Raw genomic sequence first — 16,300 nt, forward strand, 5'->3', positions numbered from 1 at the left:
TGTGGAGGAGTTGGAGAGGCCTGAGAAGGCAAAGTGAAAGGAGACTGGCCAGGGGACTTTTAGGGAAATTCTGCTAAAATATTTAAAACTCTGCATCTTTAAGTAATAACTTTTTTCTGTATTACATTTTAAATTAACTGTCATGGACATTGCGTATTTTGACCAATATAAAGTGTGCAGAATTTTGCAGAATTTTCAATTTTTGTGCGCAGAAATTTAAAATTTTGTGTGCAGAACTGTAAACATTTTTGTGCAGAATTCCCCCAGGAGTATAAGTTGTATGGAGTGGCAGTTACTACCCTTAAGAGAAGGCATGGGGCAATCTGCACAAAACAGCACTTACCGCCCTTTAGCGAAGGTCCTGAGGTAACCTGCATAGAGCGGCATGGGGATAATTGCACAGAGTGGCATTATTACTGTAAGCAACTTGCTGGGCAGACTCGACGGACCATTTTGATCTCTATCTACCATCATTCACTATGTTACTATGATCTTTCTTTTCTGAAAACGCCATATACAAAACCCTTACCTGTGCAGCACTTTGTGAATAATATGCACATGGTTGGAATTAAGCCACTGAACACCACCTACAACTAATATAGTCTGGTCTGTGTTCTTCAGAGGCCGAGATCTGAAACCAAAGTAAAAATTATAATAGTAGTCATAATAATAATAAAAAGAAATGCAGACAATGGCAGCAGATAAAGTCTGCAAGGCCCATCTAGTCTTACCGTTTACCCCTCCTGCTTCAATACCGCAGTTCCCATCTCATCTCTGGCTTTACCCTCACATCCCTGCTAACCCCCTCTGCTTCTCCCAGGCCTTCTTGAATTCTGTTCTTGTTTCTGCTTCCACCACAGGCTCTGGGAAGCTGTTCCATGAATCCTCTCTGAGAAGAAACATTTTCTCAAGTTACTCCCGAGCCTGCCCTTTTCCCTTTGATGTCATTACCACTTATTCCGGGGCTCCCCTTCCAGTGCTAGGAAGGCGTGCAGAAAGTGGCCTTGAAAACGCTTTGGAAATATTTTTTTTTATTGCCTTGCTGGATGCGCAGAATGAGACTTTGACATCATATCAAGCACAAAAAGGTGATTCCAACGTGCAGACATCATGAGGCCAATATTTAGAAAAGCAGAAAACAACTGACTCACCTGGCTAAGGTAAGCTGGTTATGTTGTCAGGGATATTCAGCGAGAGAAAATGTCCCGCTGAATATTCTCCAATAAAGGTTTCCCAGATAACTTTCAAACCTAATCAGCTATGCTTGAATGTAGATAGTTAGGCTTACAGTTATCCAGGTCTAGGTACCCGGATAACATTTACCTTCACCGGCTATATTCAAATTTTATAGCTGGCTAAGTGGCTGCAATAGAAAAAAAAATATCCATGCAGGCCTGCAGGCCTCTACCTTTCACCTCGCTTAAAAAGTAAAGCTAATGAGGACCATAGCGCTCAAACCCCCCTCCCCTTAACCCAAGCCCCCCCAAAAGATTAAAACAACATTGTAGACCAGAGAAGTCTCCCCTCATCCTCCACCTTCCAAATTCACAAAATAAATATTGTATCTAGGCCCCCTGTTCAGGCCTGCCCTCCCCCCCCCCCCATCCCAACGTTCCCCCTCCTGCCTCACCCGGCACTCTCCCAAGCTCCCAGCCGTGTCCAGCATTGCCGTCAGAATTATACTTCTGGCAGCCGTGGGGCTTTGAAGGGGTGCAGGGTAGGGTGGGAGAGTTCAGGTTGGGGTTAGAGGGAGTGAGAGATGGGACGGTAGGCCTGAGGGAAGGGGCCTGGAAGCAAGATGTATTTTTCTTTTTTGGGGGGAGGAGGAGGCTTCTCAGACATTTTAAACATTGACATCCACGTATATAATGAGGTATCAAGACCTATGAATAGAAATCTGCTTTGATCTTTAACAATTTTTCCTAAAATTTAAATGGACTGTGCTTTTTTGGTATCCTAACAGAAAAGTTGATTGTCTTTTGGGAGGGGCTTTAATCCTTTGCTTCTCTTCTCCTTCTCCCTCCCTCCCTCCTCCCCCCACAACCCAGCATGAAATTTACGCACTAACCATTGTTCTAGGCCACTTTCAACTAGAGCAGAGACACCAGAAGAGAGGCTAAGTGTTGCGATCCCCCCTGCTGCTGCGCTGCAGGAGGTCTCTTACCTTCTTCCAGAGGCCGCCTTGAAGCTAGGGCCTCGCCTGTGTTCCATCCGGGACTTGTTCCAGGGCCTGAGAGGCCTAGCTGTGCCTGTGGCTTGCAGCCTCAGTGTTTGGACTTCCTGTTGGGCGACGCCCTTCCCTAGGGGCTGGCCCGCAGCTCTCTACCCTAGTTATAGGACCAGCGGTGGGCGGTCCTGGCAAGCTCCTCCTAGGGAGTTGCCTTCTACCTCCAGTATTTAAGGACTTTCTGTTCACTGTGTCTTTGCCTTTGGATCGGGCTCTACAGTAGTCTGTAACCCTGCTGATCCAGGTCCTCCGTGGCGCCGACTCCTGCTTGTCGTCAGCCTGCCTTGACTCCGGTCCGTGACTCCGACTCCTGCTTGTCTTCAGCCTGCCTTGACTCCGGTCCGTGACTCCGACTCCTGCTTGTCTTCAGCCTGCCTTGACTCCGGTCCGTGACTCCGACTCCTGCTTGTCTTCAGCCTGCCTTGACTCCGGTCCGTGACTCCGACTCCTGTTTGTCTTCAGCCTTCGGATTGGGTTACACAGTTGCCTGTGGCCTCTCCCGATCCAGGTCCTCCGTGACTACGACTCCTGCTTGTCGTCAGCCTGCCTTGACTCCGGTCCGTGACTCCGACTCCTGCTTGTCGTCAGCCTGCCTTGACTCCGGTCTGTGACTCCAACTCCTGCTTGTCGTCAGCCTGCCTTGACTCCGGTCCGTGACTCCGACTCCTGCTTGTCTTCAGCCTGCCTTGACTCTGGTCCGTGACTCCGACTCCTGCTTGTCTTCGGCCTGCAGATTGTGCATTACAGTTGTCTGTAACCTTGCCAGTCCAGGTCCTCCATGTTTCCTGCTGCTTGCTGTTCCTGATATCCAGTGTCTCTGCCTTGATGTCGGTCTCTGACCCTGCCTAGATGTTTGTTCCTGTGCCTGCCAGCCGTAAGGGCTTCGGATGTGAGTTTCCCAGCATCGGAGTCCTGTTCGCCTGGGTCTTCCCCGCGCCCTCCTTCTCAGCGTGGTCCGCGACCAGCCTTCCTAGGCTGTGTAGGGCGCGTCTGGGACAGGGTGGTCCGCGACTCAGTCCCACGGGTGGGCTGAGTAGGGCGCCCTGATGGACAGTGCAATGTTCCTGTCCAGCCTTGTCTTCAGTGTCTGCTTCAGCCCTTGTCCGGATGTCTACCTGTCTCTGCCTTGACCTGGTTCCTGAGTCTTCTGTCCTGTTGGGCCCTGGAGTGGCCAACAGGAGGGATTCGTCCCACGGGCTCTTGAGCTTCTGCCAGCCGAGGGGGCTTCGGATGTGAGTATCCCAGCATCGGAGTTCCTGCTCGCCTGGACCTTTCCTGTGTCTCGCTTCAGCCCTTGACCTGATGTCTCCGTCTTGCTTCAGCCTGCTTCTGCCCCGTTTGATGTCTTCTGTTTAAGGACTCTGTCTGCCCTCGCCTCTGTCCGGCCTGCTGCCCATTGCCGTTCCCTGCGGCAGGTCCGAAAGGGCCGGGAACAGTCGGAGGACCGTTCATTAGTCAACTTCCCCGTGTTGGCTACCATGGGCATGCAGGTCCGGCTGAGGGCCGGACTCCCTGCTTCTGTTCCTGCCTGCCTGGCTCACCATGCCTGCTCAGCTCACCTCCCACGGTGTGGCCTTGGGCTCCTCCTGGGGTCCTGCCGTGGCCCAAGGGCTCACCACCTGCCCGAGACGACCGCGCCCGCGCGCGCTCGTAACACTAAGATGGAAGCCTTCATCAAAACAAACAGCAACGCAGCCTTTCAGCCAACTGGGACACGGAAGTAGAATACATTGCCTCTGAGCTTTGCCGCTGTGTTACACTTGCCGGTCGTGGAGCCCCGTGGCCGGCCTTGCTTACTCGACGCTGCACCATGGCGGTGGAAGCAGGCCCAGGCTCCCTGGTAGCGGCGGGGAGCCGCTGTCGACACAACTCTTCTTCTTCGCGGCCCTGAGTGCCGCTGTTGCTCCATGTGGCTCGGGGCCACCGACACCACTGCAGCCATTCTTTGTGGCTGGAACGCCGCCGACGTCATATGCTCCTGTGCCCAACCCCTAGGCGCACGCGCATGGCTCTCTTCTAAATTTAAAGGGCCCGTGATGAGAAAAGCCTCGCGGACCTTATTGATGAGATTAGAAACCCAGGACTATATAAGGCTGGATCCTGCCTTCAGCCTTTGCCTTGGCAATAGGTCTCCTCACTTCTGAGTAGTGCATTACCGTTCCTGAGTTCCTGCCTCCTGTGTTCCTTGCCTTCCTCCTTCATTCCTTCAGACTGATCTTGGCTTTGACTTCGGACCGGACCTTGACCATGAGCTATGCCATCTGCCTCGACCTTTGCCTGGACCTTGACCGTGAGCTACGCCACCTGCCTCAATCTTTGCCTGGACCTTGACCATGAGCTACGCTGCCTGCCTTGCCCGTTGCCTGTACCTTGACCTTTAGCTTGCTGCCTGTTCCTGACATCAGCCTGAGCTCCGGCTACATTTCTTCACCAGGACTTCCATTGTTTCAGGGGCCCTACCTAAATCCAGCCAGCCCTGACACCCGAGGGTTCAACCTAAGGGGAACATGGGCTGGTAGTGGTGAAGCTTCAGTTGGGCCTCTGCTTCCCACCAGCCTCACCTACTGATGGTGGGGATCTGTGGAGCTCCTCCCCACAGGTAGATTTAACTCCCCCTTAGTCCAAGGGTCAATCAGTATAACAGATTGCCAAGGCCATGGACCTAGTGGAGGCTTCTGCTCTGCAGGCCATTCCAGGCCTGGCCCAGAAAATTTAGGAACAGCAATGGTTTCTTGAAGCTCTAGCAGCCTCTATAGAGCATCTCAGTGCCCACCTAGACTCCTCTGTTCCAGTGGGCATGTCGACTCCATCTACACCGATGCCTACTGTTCCTGTACCTTCTCAATGCTCTATCATACTGCTTCCAGTGCCTTCCCGCTATTCCAGGGAGCCTCAACTCTGTCGAGGGTTCATCATCCAATGCAACATCCTTTTTTGCCTCCAAGCTGCGTTGTTTCCAGATGATGCCACTAAGACGACCTACATTCTTTCCCTTTGGATGGTAAGGCACTCGCCTGGGCCTCTCCTTTGTAGGAGCGCTCCAACCCTATCCTTTGGGACCTCCCACGGTTTTTGGAACTTTTCAAGACTGTGTTTGATGACCCGGGTCGCCAGGCCGCTTCCGGCTCTGAACTCCTCCATATCCGCCATGGCAGTCATTCTCTCTCCGATTACACTATTGAATTTTGGACCCTGGCCATGGAACTCCATTGGGGAGAGGATTGCCTTCACTCCATCTTCCTGATGGATTATCATCCCAAATCAAGGATGAACTGATGACTCGTGAACTCCCCGCCTCTCTAGACTCCCTTATAGAGTTGGGTGGGAGGAGCGGACTCGAGAATTACAACTCGCTAAGAGACGCATGGCCATCACCAACCACCCTCGGCATCCCTCTCCTCCTCCCGGAACCCTGACAGAGGAACGGATGCAACTGGGCCATGGCCAGCTGAATCTGGAAGAATACCTTTGGCGCCGCCAAGCCAGACTTTGTCTATACTGTGGTAAGGCCGGCCACGTAATCGCTTACTGCCCAGAAAGGCTGGTAAACTCTTGGGCCTAGGACTCAGTGGGGGACTGATCCTAGACCTCACATCTCCAGCTCCCCCATTAACGATTCCAATGATACTCTCTGTGAGCACCCAGGAATTCAACATGCTAGCCTTGATAGATTCAGGGGCAGGTGGAAATTTCCTAATGAAAACTCTTGTGGAACACTTTCAGATTCTCACGGATTTCTGCCCGATTACCTGGTTCTCCCCTCTATCCATGGGGATTCTTTCCCAGGGAATGTTACCCACATTACCACACCCTTGAAGCTCCGCACCAGATGTCTTCACATGGAACACATGGCATTCCATCTTCTCAATGCATCCATACATCCCGTAGTTCTGGGATTACCTTGGCTCCAGTAACATTCTCCGCAGTTTGACTGGACTGCTCTTCAACTGTCATGGTGGGGTTCTAACTGCCATATGAGCTGCTTAGAGAAGGTAGCCACTAGGCCATGTCTCATCACTACCGAGGGTCCCCCTGATCTTCTTCTGCAGATTGCGCAATTCGCTGTGTGTTCTCAAAAAAGAATGATGACATCTTACTCCCTCACAGGGAGTTCAATTGCACCATCGATCTGCTACCCGATACCAAACCTCCTCAGGGAAAGGTTTACCCCTTGCCCCTACCAGAGACAAAAGCCATATCTGAATATATAAAAGAGAACTTGGATAAAGGATTCATTCATCGCTCTATTTCCTCAGCAGGCACCGGGTTTTTCTTTGTGGAGAAAAAGGATGGGACCCTCTGCTCATGTATAGATTATCGAGGTCTGAACGCCAGTACCCAAAAGGCCTGTTACCCTTTGCCTCTGATCTTGGAGTTATTCGACTGCCTGCAAGGAGCCAAGATTTTCTCTAAATTGGACCTCCGGGGGGCATACAACTTGATCCGCATTCGACAGGGAGATGAATGGAAGACAGTTATTAATATCAGAGATGACCATTATGAATACCTGGTCATGCCATTTGGATTATGCAATGCACCAGCCGTGTTTCAAAACATGATGAATGAGATATTCAGAGACCTCCTCTATCAGTGCGTAGTCATATACTTAGATGACATCGTAATCTTCTCGAAAGATCTGGCTACTCATCACTAAGATGTCTCTCGAGTTCTCCAATGTCTCTGTGATAATCGGCTTTATACCAAACTCGAGAAGTGCCTATTCGAAAAAGAAAGCCTCCTATTTTTGGGATACATAGTCTCCAAATGAGGATTTCACATGGACCCCGAGAAGCTTAAGTACATACAAGATTGGCCTCAGCTGAGTGGATTACAAGCCTTACAGAGGTTACTGGGCTTCACCAATTATTATCATAACTTTATTAACAATTACTCAAAGCTGGCAGCTCTGCTCATCACCCTGACCTGCAAGTAGGCCAATGCCAAACTATGGCCGCCTGAGGTTGTAACAGCCTTCTAAGAGTTAAAGGATGCTTTCCTCTGGGAGCCCTTCTCCATCACCCAGACCTACAGCGTTGTGGAAGTGGATGCCTCGTCTGAAGGAGTAGGTGCTGTCTTGAGCTAGTACTCGTCCTCTGGAACCTTGCATCCTTGCTTCTTTTTCTCTAAGAAGTTTTCACCAGCCGAGCATAATTATGGAATTGGAGACAAGGAGTTACTGGCCATCAAGCTAGCATTGGAAGAAAGGCGGAAGTGCTTGGAGGGGGCTCAGCATTGTATCACCATCTATATTGACCATAAAAACCTGGAGCACCTCCACCATGCCCAGCATATGAACCCTCGTCAGGCCCGCTGGGCACTTTTCTTCACCCGCTTCAACTTTTAACTCAAACACAAGCTCGCAGCCAAAAACGTCCGAGCAGATGCTCTTTCTCGTTCCTTTTTGACCGAGGATACCATTGACCATCCCTCCAGGGAAGACGGTTGCTCCTCGTAAGCACCATAAAAAAGTGTTAAATTGGTCCCACAATTTCATGCATCACAGGCCACCCTGGATGAGCCCAGACAACTGCATTGCTCCAACAATTCTACTGGTGGCCTGACATGCAGAAGGACGTTCAGGCTGATGTGTACTCTTGTCCTGCCTGTGCGTAGCAAAAACCATTGGCGAGATGACCTTGGGGGGCTGTTTCAACCGTTGCTAGTCTCCAAGGAACCTTGGACTCATCTCTCCACCGACTTTGTCGTGGATTTACCTCTCTTGAATGGCAATGCGGTCATCTGGGTGGTAGTTGACCGTTTCTCAAAAATGGCACATTTCACACCATTGTCTGGTCTCCCTATGGCTCCATAGTTAGCTCAACCTTTTGTTCAGCACGTGTTCCATCTCCACAGACTTCTCCAATACATCATCTCTGATCGAGGTACTCGGTTCACTGCAAGATATTGGCAATCCCTATGTAAAAAGTTCAATATTACACTGAATTTCACGATAGCATATCACCGCAAGCTAATGGTCAGTCCAAATGGACAAATTGGACGCTAAAAGTTTTCCACTGGGTTTATGTTAATGTCCATCAAGATGACTGGGCAGCTCTGCTTCCTTGGGCAGAGTTTTCCTATAACTCTCATCCTTGTACTGCCATGGGTGCCTCACCGTTTCAAGTCATCTATGGCAAGCAGCCACTACCTCCTCTACCACTTCCTCTGACAGTACCCTCACCAGCAGCTCAGATGAGGGTGGAAGAACTGAGAAAACTCTGGAGCTTTACGCACCAGATGCTGAAAAATACGGGCCTAAAGGCCAAAAAATTCGCTGACCTCCACCGTAGACCCATGCCGCGCTTCAAACAAGGAGAAAAGGTATAGCTCAGCACCCATCATATTCGACTCAGGGTTCCTTCTATGCAGCTGGATCCTCGATATATCGGTCCATTTACGGTGCTATGACAACTTGGGCTAGTGATGTATCAACTCCGTCTACCCGCATCTTTAAAAATACATAATTCCTTCCACGTCTCTCTCTTGAAACCCCTGATACTTTCATGGCCCTCCCGGAGGGCACTACAGCCACAGGAGATTGCCTCAGAGAGTGCTATCTCATACCAGGTACGTGAAGTTGTGGACCTGAGAAGACGTGACCAGAGATGAAAGTAATTCTTCTCCTGGGAGGGATACAGCCCGGAGAAGAATACCTGGGAACTTGTTTCAAATATATTAGATAAAAACCTGATCAAGCAGTTCCACGCCTCACATTCCCAGGAAGCCGAAACCCTTAGGAGGGGGGCTAAGAGGAAGGGGTACTGTTACGCTTGCTGGCTACGAAGCCCCATGGCCAGCCTTGCTTACCCGCCATGCCGCCGCTGTGGCAGAAACAGACCCAGGCTCTGTGGTAGTGGCTGGGAGCCACTGCCAACACAACTCTTCTTCTTCATGGCCTTGAGCACTGCTGTTGCTCCACGTGGCTCTGGACCGCCAATGGCACCGCAGCCATTCTTCGCGGCTGAAATGCCACCAATGTCTTGCTCCTGTGCTCGACCCCTAGGCACCTGTGCATGCCTCTCTTCTAAATTTAAAGGGCCCAAGGTGGGAAAAGCCCCGTGGACCATGCTGATAACATCAGAAACCCAGGACTATGTAAGGCTGGATCCTGCCTTCAGCCTTTAACTTGGCAATAGGTCTCCTTGCTTCTGAGTATTGGATTGCCGTTCCTGAGTTCTTGCCGTCTGTATTTCTCGCCTTCCTCCTTCTTTCCTTCACACTGATCTTGGCTTTGACTTTGGACTGGACCTTGACCCCGAGCTATGCCGTCCTGCCTCGACCTTTGCCTGGACCTTGACCATGAGCTATGCTGCCTGCCTGGTCCTTGACCACAAGCAATGCCACCTGCCTTGACTGTTGTCTGGATCTTGACCACGAGCTATGCTGCCTGCCTCGACCATTGCTTGTACCTTGATCTTGAACTCGCTGCCTGTTCCTAACTTCAGCCTGAGCTCTGGCTACATTTTTTCACCAGGACTACCATCGCTGCAGAGGCCCCACCTAAGTCCAGCTGGACCCGGCACCCGAGGGCTCAACCTAAGGGGAATGTGGACTGGTAGTAGTGAAGCTCCAGCTGGGCCTCTGCTTCCCACCAGCCTCGCCTACCAACGGTCCAAGGGTCCACCAGCATAAGACGATGAAACTGGAAATAGGGTTACCAGCTCAATTCATGACATCTCGACAGCCTGAAAGAATCCTGGTTGCATCTATGATTTTGAAGTTCCAAATGTTCAACCATTACAGCTGATATGGAGTTATCAGATGATTCCAGGTCATCAAAGACAAATTTTGCCTCCCTGCATCTATGAACTATAGAGATCTTCTTACAGAAATTAGAATTATAAACCCCTTATATGAAGTAAAACAAAGACAGAACCATCTCACCCTATCCCTGGTGACCTGAAGCCATCAGGTAAACTTACCCTAGCCCTATTAACCACCTTGAACAGGGTCCCAGATTCAGGTGTCCTGTGCTATAGCTATCAGCACAGTCTTCCTGGGGTTGGTCCCTTTTTTTCCCCCAACCACAATGTTCTAATTGAGATTCAAACACTTTTTACATATGACTACAAATGAATAATATCTTCTAACCATTCTCTTTGTCCACACACACCACAGAATATACCGAGGGGCTTGCCCATACTCCCATAGCCCTACCTCAGGGCTAATTCTCAGGAAAGAGGGAGATACCGAGGGGCTTCTATACCTCGGGACTTCTCTGATACATAAAGAAATGTACTCAGTACACGGAGTCAGTACATCACATATCCAGGTATTAGATGGAAAGTTTATTTGAGCACTTACTAAGCAAAAGGATAACACCACAAATGGCAAACAGCAAGCAAATAGTAATAATATCAACTAGAAAAGTATTACAAGATACATATAAAGATAGAAAATCTTACGTTCCTAATGACAGATGAAATGGGCCCAAGAAAATCCATTCAGCTCCGGAAGTCTAAAATAAGTAAATGGGCAACACTCACTGCTGTTCTCACAGCTCTGCTTACTTTTATTCTAACACGGACTCGCTAAACATAACAGCATTTGTAGCAGGTGTCACAGACATTTTCCTTTTCTGCAGCATTTTACCTTAGAGATCTTTCACTAACTGACAGGGTCATTTATCAAACTGCGATGGGCCGTTATCACGTGCATTAGGGCATTAGTGCAATTTGAACATTTAAATTAGGGAAAGGGGAGGAGTTTGGATGGGGTTTAGGGAAATTAGGGGCCTGTAGCGTTGCGAGCGATAATGTATCGCACATTATCACCTGCAGTAGCGCCGGAAATAGGTACAGCTATTTCATTGGCGCTACGGGGGCGATAGTGTGCAGCACGGCCCCCATCACGGCGGGCAAAAACGCACTGCCGCATTGGGGCCGCCAGCTCACTATTGCCCACCCCCGCCCCGTTTTTGTCGTGGCTCATCTAGGCCTGAGGTTGGCAATTGGATGTTTGTCTAACAATAACCTCTTACCCAAGTGCCTGTCAGAGGTTGCACAAAAACAAGAAATACCTTGCAATAAGTCGCTCTAGTGCTTTCTCAAATGTCGGTCTCTGATCTACGGTGATCCAAAACTGTGGGTAGTAAGAATAGCTGAGAAATGTCCTGTTATCATTTATGTTTTGATAGAATTTGGTATCATGTGTCTTGTGCCATTCCTGAAGGGTCTCGTTCACTCTTTCCATAAGGTAATACATTATCCCTCTGTTGGTTGAATCACCAATAAAAAGAACCTGGAAACACAAATGCATCCATTTTAAAACCATACATAATCTACAATTTCTGTTTTAGATTTGAAATGCAGTGTTTCAAGTAATGGTTTAGGTTAATTACTTTTTTTTCTCATAATTGGGCATTTCCAGTAGAGTAATGTTTACCATTTTAAATCATGCTGGATTAAATTAAGTGTACACAAATTGGATGAGAATCATATTTTTAAAAATTCTGGTTGGCCTGAGATTGCTGTGGATTAGCAGGAGGAGAGGAGAGAAATTGTTGCTCATAAACGTTATCCTCTCTCTCACATGTACACCGATGCTTGCTCTCTCATACATGCCGCCTCATACATGTACACACAAACTGACATGAGCTCTCTCTCATACATGCGCACACATGGACATGCCCTCTCATACATGCCCTTTCTCATATACACACACACGAACATGCTCTCTCCCTCACTTCTCCTCCCCTGGCAGCACAAGGCTCGGCCTTCAGCTCCCGCAGTCTCTGGTGCTTGTCCTCCTTTCTTCAGGCCTGCAGGGCCTGACGCTTCTCTGCCACCTGCACAGTTTCCTACAGCCGAGCAGGGACTGGGCCGCCATTATGGCTTCCTGAGTGGGCGGGGCCTCGCTGCTTGGCTGTTCTTCCTGCTCTTCATTGCAGCGTGGCCCAGGCCGGTATCGGCGAGGATGCGCTCTCCTTCTTCCTGCCTACCTTGGCATGGGCATGGTCTCTCCTACTTACCGCCCGGGCGGGACCATGCCATGGGCACTACCTCTTCCGGCCGCGTGGTGTGGGAAGAAGGAGAGACCATGCCCATGCCACTCCCCTGATCGGTGATGCCCTAGTGCTTCCACTGGCCCTGGCCCCACCCTGGAATGCCCCTAGATAGCCCCTTTTCTACATTCGTGCATGCAAAAGTGAAAATACACACATATTTTCCACGTATAAAATACGGAGTACACGAGCACGTAATGTTTTGAAAATTCAACTTAAAGTCTCACTTTTGCTCACATTTTAGAAATCTGTGCTCACTGTAAAGGTGGATTACATCTTTCCAATCTTGTTTCCCTACTATCTGCTTTCCAGAGGCCCAAATTAACTTGGATAAGGTAAGCCTGGTATGAATTATGAAAAGAGAACATTTGCAGAAATTTATAAAAATTCAGCTGCTTAAACAGGACTCGCAACTCACATTCACAGCAGTAAGGTTTTTACTAGGAGAGTATTTTGGATTTAAAGATGTTTAAGATCCCTTGAAGTGTAGTTAATTCCTAACAATAATGTCTGGCCAACAAGTCATGGGAATTATGAAGCTAAATTAATTGGGTGGATGGGCAGACTAGAGGTAACCATAGGATCTTTTTCTGCCGTCATGTTTCAATGCTAATTCCACTGTTTCACAGTTCTTAATGTCTTCTTTTCACAACAAACTTGATCTTTGTACCAAAAGGCTGGGGGCGGTGTCTCTGTTTACAGATTTCTCAGATTATGTGCAAGAACGCCAGATCTTAAAAGCTATAATTGGCAAGGCTCTCAAGGTTGTAAAGTATAAGACTGTTAGGCATTCATTATTTTTGTATGATCTGAGCATGCCTGGCTCATTTATGATTTCAAGGATGATATATGGAGCCCATTGTTTCACCAAAAGTGCCCATTCAAGAAAAATATTACTATAAACTCAGCTTTTCAATGATTTCTCTTTTCTGGAAACAGCGGGAAATTAAATTCCAGGGGAAAAAAGTGGTGTTATTTCAAAATTATTTTGGATTGTGCTTGCCAGATTAGTTCACTTAGCTCAGCGGTTCTCAACCCAGTCCTTGGGACACAATTAGCCACAAAGAATATGCATGAGATAGATTTGCATACACTGGAGGCAGTGCATGCAAATCTACCTCATACATATTCATTGTGGATATCCTGAATACCTGACTGGTTAGGTGCACCCAAGAAATTTATTTATTTATTTAACACTTTATACCGACCTTCATAGTAATAACCATATCAGATCGGTTTACATAAAACAAGGGTATAACTGAAACAATAAATAAAAGTAATTAACAAGAGAGGTGAATAAGGCAAAGTTACATTTAACAAGGAGTAAAAACTTGGGAAGCTTAAAAGCTGGAAGAAAGGTAAAGGCAGAAGGAATTAAAACATAATACAAAAGGAATTTGGGTTAGAGCATAAGATGCTTTAACCAGTGAGTGCCAGGGTCCTTCGTTCGAATGGATAGAGGACCTCAATCTTCTACGTCCAGGAGAGGGAAAAGACGACTAATGATTGTCTGGAGGCTCATCGAAGGGGTTAAGAAATGGGAAATGGGTTAAGAACCCCCTGGCTTAGATACATACATAACGTCGGCCCTGCCGAGCGCATTGTACTATATTGGCCTGATAGTGTTTTATTCTGTATTTGGTGAAGAGCTGTCGATGTTCTGTATGTATGACTAAAGTGAGGTATTTTGGTAGCTTGTAGCTTCTGTATATGAATCTATAGAAACCTGGCTTCTCCTAGTTTCCTAATAGGAGGTGTATTGGTGTTTTAGGGCCTGATGTAATATTTGCAGTGCTGCTTTTTCATAGGTAGCGTTATTACTATTTGAGTGCTGTAATTAGTACTGTTTTGGTATGGGAGATTCACAATAATCGTAACACAGTTTATTCATGACTTTGAGGTCCAAGCCCACACCAAACAAACATTTCAATAGACCTAATATCAAGTCCATGCAGGGCCGGAGGAACCACTAGGTGAGCTAGGCCTGTACCTAGGGCGCCAAGACTTAGGGGGCGCCGTGGCAGGCAGCAGAATTTTGAAAGGGCAAAAAGTGCCCTTTCAAAATTCTGCCAGCCCCCGACTCGCCCTGCCTCCCCTCCAGTGCCACCAGGGGTGGATTGGCCTATCGGGGGATCGGACATCCCCCGGTGGGCCGATCGCTCCAGTCACGTGGTCTGCCGTGCGCGGCCGTGACAGAGCTGCGCTTGGCAGACCACATGATGTCTCCTGGGCTGGCCTGGGCGGCGAATACCTGGGCCGGTCCGACATCGTGAATCCGCCGCTGAGTGCCACCCTCTACCATGTGACGGGGCTACCGGTGCCATTGGTTGGCCACTGTCACATGATAGGGGCTAAAGGTCAATGGCGCCATTTTGGTTAGTGGCAGCCGAGGCCCCGGGAGCGGCAGATCACTCCCGGGCCCTCCGCTGGACTACCGGGGGCGTCGGGAGGGTGGCACTGGGGGGGGGAGGCAGGGCGAATCGGGCCTGGTTGCCTGCCGTGGCGCCCTCTAAGTCTCGGTGCCTGGTCTCCGGCTGTGCCGATCTTCCTTTCTTCGGCCACGTGATCAGTTAGGTCGGCTCCGCCAATCTTCTTTCTGTGTATGTGTATGTGGTGTGTATGTGAGAAAGGAATCTGCCAGTTTAAAAAAATGAAATGTGATTCTACATAACATATACCTCAACTTTTGTGCTGGTAGTGCAACTTTTGAAAAGTTGGATGAAAGATGAAATTACTGAATTTTAAGCATCCCTCTTCCGGAAAATAAAATTTAACAAAGTGGGTAGAGACAAATACTAAAGCAAAAAAAAAAAATTAAAGTATTTAAAATGTTCATCTCAGCAAAATCACAAATTTAAGATACTGATGCCAGGTGGGGTTTGGTTTTCTTTTTTGAAGCATAATTTAAGCATGAAGACTAGAATAGTTCCAATCTGAAACGGTTTCTTTTTTTTTTTTTTTTTAGTCTTTAGAAAATGTATATTTTTAAATGACTAAGACTGAAATCTTCACATTTAAAAGGGAATCTGACTAAGGATGTCTTTCTGTTCCATATCTCCCATATGAATAATCATATGACTGATAGTTTGAAGAAAGACACTTGCTTTATTGCCTGAAAGCGTAAAAGAAGAGAAGCTGTACCGTATGGGTGGCTGTCCCTTGGGAGGACAGAACCTGAAGGAAGGGTGTCATTTCGCCTTCTGATAGGAATGTGGTTTTCTTATTTAATGGTTGGGAGTATCACTTTCACTTTTAGTAAAAGTGAAAAATGCTGCAAGTCTGAAAGCAAGGTGCTTCTGTGACAGTGTAATGTGTATGTGAGACAGGGAGGGTGCTTCATGTATGTGAGACAGGGAGGGTGCTTCTGTATGTTTGTGGTGTATATGTGAGTCAGGGAGGGTGCTTGTGTGTGTCAATGTGTGTGTGCGAGAGAGATGGAGCATGTTTTTGGCTGACTTGTGGCTGTGAGAGAGGGCATGTGTGTGGTTGAACCTGTTTGTAAGTGAGATAGAACATGTGTGTGATTGAAAGCCTGTGTGTAAGTAAGAGAGAGAGAGAGCATTGTATGATTGAGAGAGACTGGCCAGAGAGGTGACGTGTGTATGTGTGAGGGAGACTGATCAGGGAGATGACTGGTATGTGTGTGCGTGTGTGTGTGAGAGAGAGAGAGAGAGACTGGTTGGGGAGATGATTGGTGTGTGAGAGACAGAAACTGGTCCTGAGGGTGTGACTGGTGTGTGTGTGTGTGAGAGAGAGGGAGAAGAGACTGGTTGTGGTCCCTAAGGAAGAGGACGGTGAGGACATCTTCAGCAGCTACTGCTGCTTCTGGTGTGGCCTGCAAGGGAAAGGAGTAGGAGAACTGCTGGAGAGGGTAAGTAAAGGTGGCATTTTAAGTTCATTTTTCTTGATTGACTACCATTTTAATTATTGGGTAGTATGTAATGTGTCTGCTGATTGAAATATTTTATTGGTGTTTGGTAAAGCTTTCAAAATTTGCATGAGTCTAATTATTGGATATTCTATTCATCAGCTGTTTTGAAATTATTTTATTTGTATGGTTTTATAATTAT

At 48.1% G+C, this 16,300-nt stretch overlaps 1 protein-coding gene across 3 annotated transcripts in view; it reads right to left on the bottom strand.

Moving 5' to 3' along the window:
- CPED1 (cadherin like and PC-esterase domain containing 1) overlaps window positions 1-16,300 on the bottom strand; it is a 261,549-nt gene that overhangs the window by 16,512 nt on the left and 228,737 nt on the right. For 2 of the 3 annotated variants that reach the window (XM_029617076.1, XM_029617075.1), the window contains 2 exons: window positions 11,247-11,467; window positions 530-631 (listed from right to left, as the gene is read on the bottom strand). In XM_029617076.1, coding sequence (XP_029472936.1) covers window positions 530-631; window positions 11,247-11,467 — 323 coding nt within the window. Of the gene's footprint in view, window positions 1-528; window positions 632-10,632; window positions 10,686-11,246; window positions 11,468-16,300 lie in introns of those variants that run through there. The other variant, XM_029617077.1, reaches the window with a different exon arrangement.

This window comes from Rhinatrema bivittatum, chromosome 9 (genome assembly GCF_901001135.1).
Source record: "Rhinatrema bivittatum chromosome 9, aRhiBiv1.1, whole genome shotgun sequence".
Lineage (NCBI taxonomy): Eukaryota > Metazoa > Chordata > Amphibia > Gymnophiona > Rhinatrematidae > Rhinatrema > Rhinatrema bivittatum.